This window comes from Danio rerio, chromosome 19 (genome assembly GCF_052040795.2).
Source record: "Danio rerio strain M-AB ecotype USA chromosome 19, GRCz13ab, whole genome shotgun sequence".
Taxonomy (NCBI): domain Eukaryota; kingdom Metazoa; phylum Chordata; class Actinopteri; order Cypriniformes; family Danionidae; genus Danio; species Danio rerio.
In genome coordinates this window covers 5,819,606-5,834,934 of record NC_141039.2, presented here as the reverse complement: position 1 = coordinate 5,834,934, position 15,329 = coordinate 5,819,606, and the positions used below count along the sequence as shown (strand labels likewise).

Sequence of the window (15,329 nt, the reverse complement as noted above, 5' to 3'; positions counted from 1 at the left end):
CTAGTTATTGCCCAGCGGGCACACAACGTCATAAGACGTTAATATTATATTTAGATTTAGGTCATGTTGTCAGGTGACCAAAATTCAATGTCTAGTCAGCGTCTAAGGACAATGTTATTTTCATGTCCAAAAACGACCTCAACTGACGTTGATATTTGGTTGATTTTAGGTTGTGTTATAAAGTGACCAAAATCCAACAGCGTGCCGACATCTTAAACCAACATCATATTGACTTCAAATACTGACATTTATTCATCAGGTGTGGCAACCAAAATTCAATGTCTGATAGACGTCATAGTGGTAACTTCCACACAACGTCAAGCTGTAACATCATTAGATGTTGATATTTGGTTGGTTTTAGGTTGAACGTTAGACATTGATGTTGGCCTGACGTTGAGTTGACATCAAACCGATTTTTTAATTCCAAACAAAATGCAACGTCAATCTGATGTCATGTTAATGTCTTGTGCCTGCTGGGTGTTTAAGGCCATTTCGGTCATCGTAAAGTAAACATCCGTCATCTTCTCATCAGCGACATGCATCTAAACAGTCTCTGGGTCAATGTGTGTAAAGATTTTGGACATCTTGGACACTTTTAATGCCAAACAGTTTGCTGCAATTATGAAGCACCCATGTCTTGAGGTAGTTCAGTATTATGTGATTTGATTGGACAGGAATCACAGGACGGATTATTCTAATCCCCATTGACAAGAAATAATAAAGTAGTGACTGCAGGTTAAAGCGATATTCGCACATAAATAGACGTGTGAACATTTGAGTTAACTCACTTCATTCGCACGTCAAATTCACTACACAATAGACGCGGATTCGCATGTTGGGGATGGATTTTATTGAGAAAATAACTGTTTATGTGCTCTATAAAGGCTGAAAAACAGCATTGATTCGTTTGGAGCCATGTCTGAGTCCACTAGATACATTCAGAGGTGCACCCAGCTCAGTGAGCTCACAAACTCCTCCAGAAATTTAACCTGGAAGGAGGATTCCGTCAAACGTGCAAAACGTTCAATTCATCATTTGCGCAATTCGAGTCATTCGCGCCGCACCATTCGCGCCTTTGCATTTACTAAACTTTGCATTTACTAAACACTTGTGCTTGAAGCTTCTTCCGCATCTGGTGTAAGCACAGCATTTTAGCAACACTTGTGACTGCTTTAGGAAATAATGCTCATCATAGATGTCATGGGATAACCGTTCGTGAAGGAACGTGTAGTCTGGCACATTTGTTACCCATGACAAGTAGAGCTGCACGATTCTGGCTAAAATGAGAATCGCGTTTTTTTTTGCTTGAAATAAAGATCACGATTTTCTCATGATTCTGTAGATGTAAAATACAGGTATGGTAAAAACAAACATATGGCACAACCTCGACATTAATATTATGTGTAGGTCTTCTGGTTTCTATAAATAATTCTATTCTACTTATAATAATTCTGATGTTGAATTATTATGTTTGAGATGTATGCTTGCAATCTGTTATATTAGACAAATTTATTCACTGGTAAGATCAGACATTTGCCATTATCAGATTATATTCAACAATATACAGGCTGGAGTACTTATACTAACATTGTAAACATTTATTTTCATGCACAACTGTGGGTTCACTATGAAAGAAAAAACATATCAAATGCTTGTCGTAATCATAACTCTAAAATGGGATACGATCATTTAAACACTTTCGGTTTCATTCTGACTGCTAAGTGCTTGTTTATACTTCTTGTGCGGCTCCCAAACAATCACTCTGTGACACAAACTGAATATTATTTACAACTGAATTACCTGTTACTCGCAACATATGCAGGTTATGTTCACTAAAGTAGAAGCGCACGCGTTTATCATTAAGTAGAGCGCACGCACCCTCTCTGTGATAACAGCTCACGGTCAGCAGCTTATGTCATGTGTGATTTCCCGATCGCGAAAACATCCTTATATTAAGACAAAAATGACATTTTTTGATGAATTATACCTTATAAATACATTAAGTGACTCATTCAACATCATTTGGAGGTGTCAATGTCACTGAGCAACGTATGTGAAACAATGAAAAGACTCGTGCAGCCGCCTTTTCTTCTCTCCTGAACTCGAAAATATGATTGGCAGAATCGTAGAAATGCTGGATTAAGATCGTCTAGGGCAGGGGTCTTAAACTCGCGGCCCGCGGGCCATTTGCGGCCCTCAGTGCAATATTTTGTGGCCCGCGCCGACCGCTGTACTCTGACAGAATCAGCGGAGCGGGGAGAGAGAGTGCTCCCCGCTCCGCTGATTCTATCCGTACACAGCGCGCTTGTCACTCAATGCGCGTTGTCGCGCGCGTTCTGATCAGCTGTGTTGTCGCGCGCATACTCAAGAACGGTGTTATCGCGCGCCTACTGAAGGGCGGGACCGAGGGTGTGTCGCGTCGCGGGGGCACTTTTGATCATTTTGGAAGGGCACTTTCTATGCAAGACTAAAAAGGGGATGTGCTCTGCACAGGTTGAGCCCTATGTGTGCACGTGCCTGCCCTGCATCTTATATATATTGATATTATAGGTAGATACAGACTGGTACAGACTGATGTGACTGGAGTGGGGTGGGGGTGTTTTATTTATACATATATACGCCTTTTTTTTAGGTGAGGGAATGGAAGTTTTGAGTTAGTTCCCCCACTTTTTTCCCTAGGACTTCAATAAGTCAAAGTACAGGTCTAGACTAAATGATCATCTTCAAGCCATACTGAGGGTCTCAACTGCTTCCGCTCTAAAGACAAATGTGGTTCAGATTTGTGAGAAGAAGCGCTGTCAAGTCTCTGGCAGCAAGAAGTAGGCAAAAGATGCCATGTTCAGAAGAACTGTTCATAATCTTCACTCAATGTTTTATTAATGTTCAGGACACTTCATGTTCAGAAGAAATAATTAAAACTGTTAATAATGACATTTGAGGACTTTTTTTGAGAAATCCCTTATGCGGCCCAGCCTCACCCAGACTTTGCCTCCTGCGGCCCCCAGGTAAATTGAGTTTGAGACCCCTGGTCTAGGGCAAGGGTGTCAAACTCAATTCCTGGAGGGCCGAAGCCCTGCACAGTTTAGTTCCAACCCTGCTCCAACACACTTACCTGTAGGTTTCAAACAAGCCTGAAGGACTCAATTAGTTTGATCAGGTGTGTTTAATTAGGGTTGGAACTAAACTGTGCAGAGCTGCGGCCCTTTTGGAACCGAGTTTGACACCTGTGGTCTAGGGGGTCGAATCGAGATCGCCATCTTTTAACGATTAATTGTGCGGCTCTAATGACAAGTCAAGATTTTATCAAGAAAAAAATAATAATTTGCATAATCTGACATAGAGACTTTCGTAAAAGACAATAAAAATCATGTGATCTGACCGGGGCTTAAGTGTGAATTACTACACCAACAAACTGGAGGCTACTCATATTGCCCTGTACCTAATAAATACAGCCTGTTAAAACAGTCCATGTGCAGAAATGAAAACAAGATCAAATATGACACAAATCACCAAAAAAAAAAAGCATCTAAATAATCATTTAGGATAATAACTGCCTTAATAAGACAAAATGAGGTGATGTCAGTGCTTATTTCAGAATAAAGCAAGTTAATCCGTGTGGTACTATTTCTCATTTGTGGAAAACTTGCATACAGACAGTAGTTTCCCTATGAAGTGTGTGTTTTCAGCACTCACCTGTCCCTGCAGTCTCCCAGAAGAGCCGGCGGCAGGGGAAGAGGAGGAAGCGTGGAGGTCTTCATCTGGTGCGCAGGACTTTTCGCGGGCTTCTGTGCGGGGCTTTTCGGCCGTGAAGAAAGAGCCGGTGCAGGCGCTAAAGGTGGAGGAGCCGGCGGAGGACTGTTCAGAGGAAGAGGAGGAGGAGAAGACAGAGGAGGAGGAGGAGGAGAGCTGGCTGGAAGAGGCGGAGGAGACGTTAGAGGCAGCGGAGGAGGACTGGATAATGGGAGAGGTGGAGGAGGAAGCGCAGCAGGCTCCTCCACAGCCACAGTGATTGCAGGTGGAGAGGGCGGTCTTTGAGGCTCAGGGGGCGCCGCTGCTGCTGCTGCTGTCTCCAGTGGCGGTGGATCAGTGTTTTTCACTGGTGTGTTTGTCACATTGGACGTGTTTGGTTGGAGAGCAGGAGAGTTCTTGGCAGCAGCTGCCTGACGTTCCTGCTTTCTTCTTGTGAGTTCGGCTCCGAGGCTGGAGGTGATGGGCAAACGTGAAGATGAAGGCGACCGGCTGCCAGGTCGACTACTGTGAGAGGAGGCTCCGCTGGCCCCGCCGGAATATAACGAATGTTTCTTTGAGCGAGAATGGGACGTGGAACGGCGGGACGAGGAGTAGTGAGGAGAACGGCTCCGGGCACGCAGAGATGTCCTGCGGAGGAGAAGAGAAATGCTTTCAAATCAGCTATCAAATAATAAACAATACACAAATAATATTAGATAATACTTAATACACTTCATTGAACATGTACACAATGACATGACCTATTTACTATATAACTGCAGGATAACGGTGCTTGTGTATAACAACTTTAAAAAGTACACATTAAATCAAAACTAACCATATTGATTTTGTTAGCTCACATTGCTAGTTTTGTGAAGAACAATTCATCTGTGCAGGTCATTAAGAAAATAAAAATACAATAAAAATGAAATGTTTGCTTTAGTAATATTTTATTTAAATCTAAAAATGCACTTCCTGTTTGCTTTCAGTTAAATTCTCAGGCTGTGTCCGGAACCGCCTACTACTCAGTAGGTACTGCATTTGAATTTAAACGTACTACTCGCCGTTAGAAAAGTACGTTCTATACAGTATGAATGTGAAAAGTATGAATGGAATTCGGACGTACTACATCCGCCATTTTGTCATGGTCACATGACATACCTGCATCAGTTGCGTCGCCTCACTTCCATTCATGAATTCTCTCACGGGGCACTATGGGATAGCGCAGCGGGATACTTCTCGCCTACTGATTTTCGAATTCTATGAATTCGGACATACTACTCGGCTCGCATACTGATTTTAGCGTACTATATAGTATGGAAGTATGCGGTTTCGGACGCAGCCTCAGATTAGATCTGTCTGAGGTACTGGGTGTGGCTAATGGCTTGTTTCCACTAAGTGGTACACTACGGTACGGTTTGGTATGCTTATATGGCCGTTTCCACTGTCAAAAGGCGTAACACTTTTTCGGCATCATTTGCAAAGGGTACCAAGGGTACCAAAAGGTGGAGCTAGACGTGCAGCTGAATGCTATTGGTTTAAAAAGATACATCGTTCACTTGAGCAACAAGCCAGAATGAAAACAAAGGAACCGCCATGTTTTAAATACACAGCCGAAACATTGTAATTAGGGTTGTAACAATATACCGGTATGACGGTCTACCACGATTTGAACGTGCACGATTATCATACCATGAACAATTGCATATCAACGGTTTTAACCCTTAAAGACCGAGACAGCCGCCCGCGGCTAAAAATAAGTATTGCTCTTAAATGTTTAATAACTTTTGATCCGCTGATCCGATTCATACAATCCAAAGATTGGCATAAAGAAGAGAATCTCAGCTTTCCAGTGCTGTATCACATAACATTCGCGGACTTTCAGAGGCTCCGGAATCAGTTTGGTTACGTCATCAAAATTTGACAACGCTGATTGGACAAAGAAACGCTCGTCACTGTGTCTCCGGACAAACCAGACATGATATATTGATGCATTGTCCCTCCTCCATGCCCAGATTGGTTCAAACTCGCTATATCACAACCAATAAGCATAGGTTTCGCTTTTGTTTGTGGACCAACAACGAGCGTTTTGAACAACACGGAATGAGAGATAGGCATACATTTATGCGCGGCTAAATAAAACATAAAAAAAAAAAATTTGCATGAAATAATTCTCATACTAAGTACTTTTGCATGCACAGCAGCACAGAAACATGACAAAACAGTGACACAGCAAAGACGAACTGCTGCTCTTGCTGTTTTCAAAAGACGCAAATGAAGGTGCAGCTGTTTGTCTGCATTGCAGACAACCATATCCAAATCCATATCCACAGACAACCATATCCATGCTGGCACATAAAACCTAAGGATGGTCCATATTGAATCTAGTTTCGTTATGTAACTATTTATAGTATAGTAAATATTTATATCTATTTTTTTACTGAGGATTTGCACCATGTTTATTTGGACTTTATTTGGACTTTGACACATTATTTATTATTTTATTATTTTTTTATTTGTTCATTGTTAGTGGTGTTGTTTATAGTAACTGAAAATATATTATTTGGAAAAAGTCAAATTTGCTTCACTGTTCTATTATTTTGTAACATTTGTAACATACCGTATACCGCGAAACCGTCAAACCGTGGTATTGTTTTAGACGATTATCATACCATAAAAAATTCATACCGTTACAACCCTAATTGTAATACATCGTAATAATATATACATAGAACAAGCCATGGTGGACCCGAGCTCAAACAAACCTTGTTGCACTCTTGATAAACAGCCAAAAAGACAAGAAGAACAAAATTTGCAGTGCCCTGTTGTTGTTTTATGAGCCCGTCTAAAAGTGCGAACGTTTTCACTTTGTCCAGAGGGCTCGCAATCTCGTCTATATTTGAAATGACAAACTTTTTGAGCTCATATAAATAATATGCACAAGATCATTGAATTGCTTTGATATCCGATCCTGTCCGAAACGAACAAACGCAAGAGAAGCGCAAAAAAACAAAGGAGAAAGTAACAGAAGCAAATGATGCATCTGCATCCTAAAACATACTATTATGACTATGACTATTATGAACTGGGAATGACGGAATTACTTTCTAACAAGAGGCTACATGTACATGTGTGTTATATCAGCACTGGTGGAATGCTAAGGCACGCCTCCCAGCAGTGCTGATATACAGCCATATCGCACTGCTACTGGTGTGATATTGCTCATATGTCCAATACGACATCTAGTCAGTGGCGCCCCCAGAAAACTTTCTTAGGGGTGGCCAGAAGAGGCCGCACCAAATCTTGGGGTGGCACACAAATAAATAATGAATTAAGTGTAATGTTATATTTTTGTTTTTGGTAAATGTAATATTGTAGTTTTTATTCATTTAATTAATTCTTCTTGAAATATTGCTATTTATTCATTGAAGTAATTCAGAAAGTACATGTGCAAACCAAATAAAAATCTATGTTTAGTTTAAAAACACTTTTCATATATTACGTGCTTTTATTGTACATCATATGGTATATGCCATGTCTAAAATTAATAAAGATTAATGAGTTTATTATTCCCGGAGATGGGTTGCTGCTGGAAGGGCATCCACTGTGTAAAAATGTGCTAGATAAGTTGGCGGTTCATTTAACTGTGGCGACCCTGGATTAATAAAGGGACTAAGCCGAAAAGAAAATGAATGAAAGAATAATGAGTTTATTAATAACCCAAACAAATGATCAAACTGAACCAAAAAGGCATTACTATATACACACTCACTATACCTAATAATATCATTTATCCATATTACTTTTTGAGCCATTTTATTAATGCAGCTTCTTCTATTGATAAACTGTACCTTAAGGTAAATATTAAATTGCCATTGCTGTCTATTGAAGGTGTGTGCGTGCTGTCAACCACGATCGTGAAGGGTAGTGGCGGTTCTAGTTTAAATGACACCCTTGGCGAACCACCCTATACACCCCACCTCCCTTGAATTGTTAGATTTGTTATTCAATAAATATAACAATTTATTTATAATTATTTTAAATAAATACAATTAATATTATTATACAATTATTATTCTGAATAAATAACAGAAATCAGTCCTAAATATTACTGGAAAACAACAACTGGAGTGATATGCCAAGATCACTTGAGAAACCTTTTGCATGAAAATTAATTATGACAATTCTAAAGAATACAAAAAATGTATTATAGAATTATCTGTGGTCTTAGACGAGATCATGGCTGAGAAATCATGTTATGAAGTCTTACCTCCCTGACTCATTATCCCTCCTTTCTGCTTTAAAGGCATGCTTAGTGAAAGTAACATCATCATCATCATCAGCATATTACATAAACTTAAGTCGACTTTCACCTCTGCACAAAAGGCTGTTACTCCGTTTCACGACGCATGAGCGGCGCGTACTGTATTTTGTCGGCGTGCATGCAAACAACCAATCGGAATTCACACGGGAGTGCGTGAGGCGCGCGGGAATGGTTTTCTGCGCGCATGCGTCAGTTTGCTTTCACCAGCATTCAGCATTGAACCAGCACTAAGGGGGAGAGACAATGAATCAGCTACGTCAGTAACACCAACAATAATTTAGTGGCTGCATTTTATTTATTTAAATGTTGTGGATTTATAAGTACATAATGTCAACAGCAAAATTATATTGGGGTGGCCAAAGGGGTGGCCACAGGGGTGGCCAGAGTTTACCGAGGGGTGGCCGTGGCCACCCCTGGCCACCCCTTGGGGGCGCCCCTGCATCTTGTAAAAATCACTTGATCAAATCAAGTCTTAAAATGTCTCACTTCAAATACAATTTATTATTTTTCAACGCATCTCCACTCTTCTTTCCACTAGTTTAAAACATAAACATTGATAAAGGTCTCATCTCTGAAGGAGGGGTCATTCAACAAGAAAAACCCATACAAACGACAGCTTTGTGAATGAAACATGTTGTGACTTGTAGTGGTAACGATGGGTTCTGCCCTTTATATGTCTTGATCAAAAAAAAGGCTTGGATGTTCACCACTAATTTTCAAATGCAGACCATCACTGCTCACATAAATGAGCGATTGGTGGTAAACTGCTATGATGAAAACTGCAAAAATGTCTTGAGGGAATATTTTTCAAATCCTAGCTGATTGTAGTAAGTGCAGTTTGTACTACACAGATAGCAGTAATTGGTTAATTAAAGCCTGCAAGGTTAGGCCCAGCTAAATATAGATCTGCACTGCCCTATATCATCATAAACAATCTTTTATTCCACGTTACTTTTTCTGCCAAATTTATTTATTCCATTTCAAGATTTCTGAATTTTAGGGCTTTAAGACTTTAAGATATAAAATATAAATATAACAACATTTGATTATGATCTAATCATATCTAATCTTATAATCAACTAATATTCAGACACTAATCCATGTTGTGATCAGATTTGGTGTGCAGTTTTTTCATTTATTAAAGCATAACTTGACAAAGTTCATGACTTCTTGTGAGGATACTGAGATATAAGAAATCACAGCGCTCTAGACCTGTAATATAGATTACCAAGAGTAACAAACAGCTTTTTACAAGCAACTTCTTTAGTATGTACTAGGCATGGGACGATAACAGTTTTTAAAGTTTACCGCAGTTTGGAAAAGTCAAGGTTTTAAGACCACCAAAACTTTGTTATAACGTTCCTAGTAATGTATCTTCAAGCTTTTTTTATTTACGTGTTTTTTCAACTATTTTAGTTTTTTAGGGCAACAGTATCTCCTAAAAAGGACCCTCCATATCAAAAGATACTGTTCCAAAATATTTTAAACGTTTCTTAAAATAAATTATATTGTGTTCAATGGGACAAAATGTTGTTTTGTACAGATATTCAAAAACAACATATTTCAGAGCACTAATTACAATAATGTGATACTGTAAAACTGTGATATTTTTATCCAAGGTTATCATATCGTCAGAATGTTATACTAAGTTAAATTGCCGATCAAGTTTTAGTATGCAGACTTGCATTTAGGGTGCTTTCACACCTGTGAATCGATTCAGTTGTTCCGAAACAGAGATTATAAATGTTACATTGTTGCTCTTTGCTCTTGGAGCGGTTCGCTTTCACATTGCAAAGTTTCTAAACGGACCAAAATAGCTAAAACAAGTCACGTGCGAGTAAACTCTCCTCACATTGGTCAGGGTTTATTTTGCAGCGTCCCGCTAAGCTATCAGGAGAGGTGGTGGTTTGATGGTGATTGACAGGGTGCGCGCACGCGATGTGTCTGAGGAGAGATGCGGTGGGGAGGGGTGAGAAGGGTGGGCGACGATGCCTATTTGAGGACTGGGAGGGAGACGCAGGATTACCGGAAGATCATCACTCGTTTGCGGGCATCCGGAGACACGCGAAAATTCCCGCCATACTCATAATTCTCTCTTCATATGGCCGTAAGCCTATTACATATCCATAAAACACTGTGATATAACCGCACTTGGATCGGATCGCTTTCTCACTGCAATCGAACCGCTCTAGGGTTCGTTTCAATCGAGCCGAGACCACCTCATTCAAGCGATCTCGGAGCGATTACTTTGGCGCGGAACAGAGCTCGATTGCCCTGTTCACATATGCCAATCGAACCGCGCTAACTGGGCAATCGAGACACGTTCCGAAACAAAGGTGTAGGTGTGAAAGCACCCTTAAACAAATTCCATTAAAATTAATATCATGCTATAAATATAAAAAGCCCACTACTTATAAAAGATAAGCTACAACCCTGTGAGCTGTTATAAACGCAAAACTACTAAGTAAAAATGCTAATAATAACCTAATGCAGACAATCATATGGTAATTGAATAAATATTCAATGGTTATAAATATGTCATGAAATAAATATTCATGACAGAAGTAAGCTATTTAAAAAAAATAATAATAACATTGTATTTTTTTATATTTAGATGTCAATTTTTTTTTTAAAAAATAAACACTGAAAATACTAACAGATCACCTTATTCTAATATGTAGAAGTATCAGTCATCTTAAATGAGAAGTAGCCTAGAAACAGCCCACTGTTACACTCTGTTCCGGCATGGGACGATAACCTTTTAAGGTATACCGCGGTTTGGACAAGTCAAGGTTTTAAAAGCGCCAATCTTTCTGTAATATCGTTCCTATGGTGAGTGTAAGGTATTTTTTATTTGCTTTTTTGTTAGATGTAGTTGCTTTTTTGTTTTTTTAGGACAACAGAATCTCCAGCAGAAAAGACGTCCAAAGATGCCATTTTAAATCGTGAAGAAATCTGTGTTTTTGAAACTAATGAAGACAGCAGAAGTCTGATTCATTTGAATTACTCAGCCTGACACGTTGACTGCTCCAAAACATTTCAAATCTTTCAAAAAAATACATATATTTTAAAATAGCATGTTTAAGAGCAGTGATCACAATACCGTGATATTTTAATCCAAGGTTATCATACGGTCAGAATCTTATACCAGCCCATGTCTAACTCTGTTACTTAAAAAATCATTAAAAATAAAATTGCATTTTGAGAAAAAAATATTAAAATGTAGCATTACGGAGCACAAAAGTAAATAACTTTACTTTAAACCACATTATGTATCTTCTACTTATGTTCACTATATATTAATTTCAGACACCAATGCACTGCTATTTTGGATTTAGTTCATAGCTTCTTACGAGCAAAAAGTTTTTACAACTGAATAATGCTGGATCACTTCTCTAAATGTCATTTTAGGATATGAAAGAACAATATAAAAGATCAATATAACACAGAACTGGCATTGACATTTCTAGTTTCTGCCAATCTTAACTCTCAACATACTGCTGTCAGATGTGTGAACTAAAGGGAAAGTTCCCCCAAAATGTAAAAATTGACTCACTATTTACTCTCCCTCAAGTGGTTCTAAACCTTTATGAATTTCTTTATTCTGCTGAACACAAAAGATAATATTTTGATGAATGCTGAAAATCTATAACTAGGCATGGGATGATGACCGTTTTCAAGGTAAACCGCGGTTTAGAGGAGACAAGGTTTTAAAACCCCCAAAATTTTCTGTTATACCGTTCCTAAGGTATGTAAAGAATTTTTTATTTAATTTTTTTAGGACAACAGTATCTCCAGCAGAAGAAAATATACAACAGTTTCAAATTCTAAAGAAATCAGTGTTTTTGAAACTAATGAAGACAGCAGAAGTCCATGAATCATTTTCATTATTCAGCATGACATATTTACTGCCCCCAAAAATTATAAATGTTTCTTAAAATAAAATCCATTATGTTCAAAGAGGAAAAAGTTTGAGTTTTTTCAGGGTGTCCTGAAAGCTCTTAAAAAGTATTTAATTGACTCAAATATGCTGTTGTGGGTCTTAAATACTTTTAAACAGGTGTTAATTTTCACTAATTGTCAATATAAAGCTATGGCCAATTGACAATCAACAAATCAATCTAAACAAAACGATTAACAAAATTAACATTTATTAACCATTTAGCAATGGTTTAATGGTATTTCTTACATGCTTACATTAAAATTTGTTTGAAAGTTCTTCATGTTTTGATGCATAAATTTGTTGCACAGAAATTTTGTTTATTATAGCTTTTAAAAGAAAGGTTATAACAATAAATATGTAAAGAACCAGAATTTGTTTGTTTTGAACCATTATTTAAAATGTGTGGCTAAGAAATAACTGAATTTTAATATGGTAAGTAAAGAAATTTCACTGGTTATTAATGAAAGTTATTAGCATTTTGCCATGTGAAAGTCTAAAATTGAATTCATAATGGTATTAAGGAAGGTTTTAAAGTCTTAAATTTGACGCGAGGAAACCTGCAGAAGCCCTGTTTTACTAAGACATTTAAAAATAATATATTTTAGAGCAGTAATCACAATACAATCGAACCATAAAACAGTGATATTTTTTTATCCAAGGTTATCATACCATCAGAATCTTACACCGGCCCATGCCTACCTGTAACCACAGACTTCCATGTTAGGAAAAACAGATACTATGGGAGTCAATGGTTACAGCAAAAATTATTTTTTAAGTGTTTAACAGAAGAAGGACACTCAAAGGCCTGAAACAAGTAAAAGGTGAGTAAATGATGACAGCGTTATAATTTTAGGGTGAACTGTGCGTTTAATATGTAGTGAGCACACACCTGGACACTGGACTGCTGCTGGGTGAGCGTCTGCTCGCGTAAGGACTTCCAGGTGAGTGTTTTCTGCTCACATACGGACTCCCATCCTTCTCAGGGCTGGAAGACCTCCTTCTCCCGTAGGGGCTCTCGGACCTCTGTCTGCTCCGCCTGGGCGGCTCTCTGTACGGGCTCGGGCTCGCGGCCTTGCGTTTGGAGGAGTAACTGTTCTCGAGCTCCGCAACGGAAGGACTGTCCACCACGGTCCTCCGGGACTGGCTTTTCCCTTTAGGGCTAGACTTGCGACTCTTTGCGGCCTTTCGATGGCTCCGGTCCTCCTCATACTCCTCGTTCCTTCTCTTTTCTTTGCGAGATTTGGATGAACGCACGCTTTCCTTACTGATGGAGGAAGATGCGGAGGAGGCGCTGCTGCCCAGGCTGACAGCTGACTGCACCGCGCTGGAGGACACCGATTCGCCGCCGCCGAGCTTTTTGGCACCGGTCTCACCGGAGCGTCTGGATGATGAAGCAGCAAGGCACGCGACTGGACTAGCCCTCTCCTTAACCTTCTTTCGGCTCTCTTTGCTCACCCTCTCCCGGTCCTTGATGCTCTTTTTGGCCCCTACTGGTCTTTCCGCAGACTCCCTGACCCGATGCCGGTCTTTGGATTTCTTCCGGGAGCGCTTGCGTTTATGAGTCCGGTTCTCTTTGGCGACCCCCGCCACCACCTCACCGTAGTCCGACAGATCTAGCTGTTCGGCGTCTCTGGTGTCCACCGGGTTCCCGGTGGCGGGGGAGTCAAGGAACGTGTCCGAATCCGAGCTGATGTCGTCGTACTCCACCAGAGGCTTGATAGCGCCCGCTGCTGGACGCGCGGAGACAACGCACAACGCGCCAGTTTCGGCCTCGTGTTTGGACTTGTTTCGTTTGTGCTTAGAAGAAGTGGACGAGGAGCTCGTCGTCTTGGTAAGATGCCTACCGGAGCCCGCGTGCTGCAGCGGCTGACCATCCCCGGCGGCCGCCTGCAGCTGTTGGTGGTACAGCGATTCAGCCTTCCTCTTGGTCCCATGCAGGCGGTCTGATCCAGGCATACCTCTGTCCTCCGGAGACGCGGACCTATGCGGTCAAGACAGCACATGAACAGCACAAATCGCTCAGTGTTGAGTAAAAGTGTGAAATCTTGCCAGATGGAGGAGTAATGGGGAAGCAAAACAAAGATGCGCACGCGATTGAATGCGCATAGGTTATCCACAACTCATCCCCGGTCCCGTGGCCTCCTCAAATCGCGTCAAAATAAATCCAAGAGTGCAAAGACCAAAACAAAAACGATTTTTAACGATATGTCCTTCAGGATGGCATCACTGGCGGTTTCCAGGGTGCCTCAGGGAGCGCATTGCGCTCGCGCTTCTCGGCTAGCTTTAGCCAAGCTAGCGTCCCCCGAAAAGACAAAAAGAAAGAAGAAAAATACAGGCTGTCCTTGTTTTAGACTGTTTATCCTTGCTCGATATCAAAGTCTAAACAGACGTGTGGCTCTCCTTGCACACGGTTTCTGAGCTCTGAAGCAGTAAAGCTCGCTGTGTAGGGATATTGTCCCACATAACTGAAAATAAAACTTGACCCGCTTGCTTCTTGTTCACATATTCGCTTTAATGTTCAGTGTAAACTCTCTGCAGTTTCATGTTCATCGGAAATGATCGCATATTTATGTGTTCAAATTGATTCCAGTTCACTTAAGCGGCTCTGGGAAGAAACCAGACCCAGAAATTGGGCGATGTTCGTGGATATAAAACCCTCCACGGCCCTTAACTCAGAGAGAATTCACTTCATCCATTACAGCCAAAATTATGCGCTGCTTGTTCCGCGCATGCGCCGTTTAAGCCCATCCCACGGAAAAGGAAATAGCAGGGTTACAACATTTACAACAGAATTGAATATTTCGTCGCGCTTTCCCAGAAATAGTGTGCTGTTTTGTTTATAAATAGTGACAAAAACGAAACTGCAAACGTAAAAAATATTAAATCGCGTATATATTTAGTTTCTCTAGAACACGATTCTGTCAATCGTCATGGGAACTAAGCGAGAGCCAATCAAAACAGACGGCTGTATCCCGCCTTCAGTCGCGCTTCAGTTGTGCTGAAGTTTACCAGAGAGAACAGCATCAAGTTGATTCACTTCACTCACACTTGATTCACTATTAATAGTACTACATTAATCAAAGTTTAGTTTATAAATTATTTAGCATTTAAGACAAATATATTATGTATAATGATATAAATAAATACATTAATAATGTTTTCTATTTACATTTCTATTATGTAGGCTACATGAACACGTGAAGTTGCAGACTCGTTAATTACATCATTTCATGAACAATCATGTCATATTAGCATATACAGCATAAGACTCATGTAATAATTATGGCTAGGCCATGTATACCCTCATGTATTATATAACAAATTATATAAATA

At 40.0% G+C, this 15,329-nt stretch overlaps 1 protein-coding gene across 3 annotated transcripts in view; it reads right to left on the bottom strand.

The window, feature by feature from the left end:
• cdk12 (cyclin dependent kinase 12) overlaps nucleotides 1–14,709 on the bottom strand; it is a 49,152-nt gene extending 34,443 nt beyond the window's left edge. For all 3 annotated transcript variants that reach the window (XR_015516393.1, XR_015516394.1, XM_087295289.1), the window contains exons 1-2: nucleotides 12,886–14,709; nucleotides 3,694–4,377 (exon numbers count right to left, since the gene is read on the bottom strand). Coding sequence is in view for 1 of the 3 variants with exons in the window: in XM_087295289.1 (XP_087151415.1) it covers nucleotides 3,694–4,377; nucleotides 12,886–13,952 (1,751 nt within the window). In the remaining 2 variants the exon portion in view is untranslated. The remainder of the gene's footprint in view (nucleotides 1–3,693; nucleotides 4,378–12,885) is intronic.
• Between the last annotated feature and the right edge of the window lie 620 nt (nucleotides 14,710–15,329).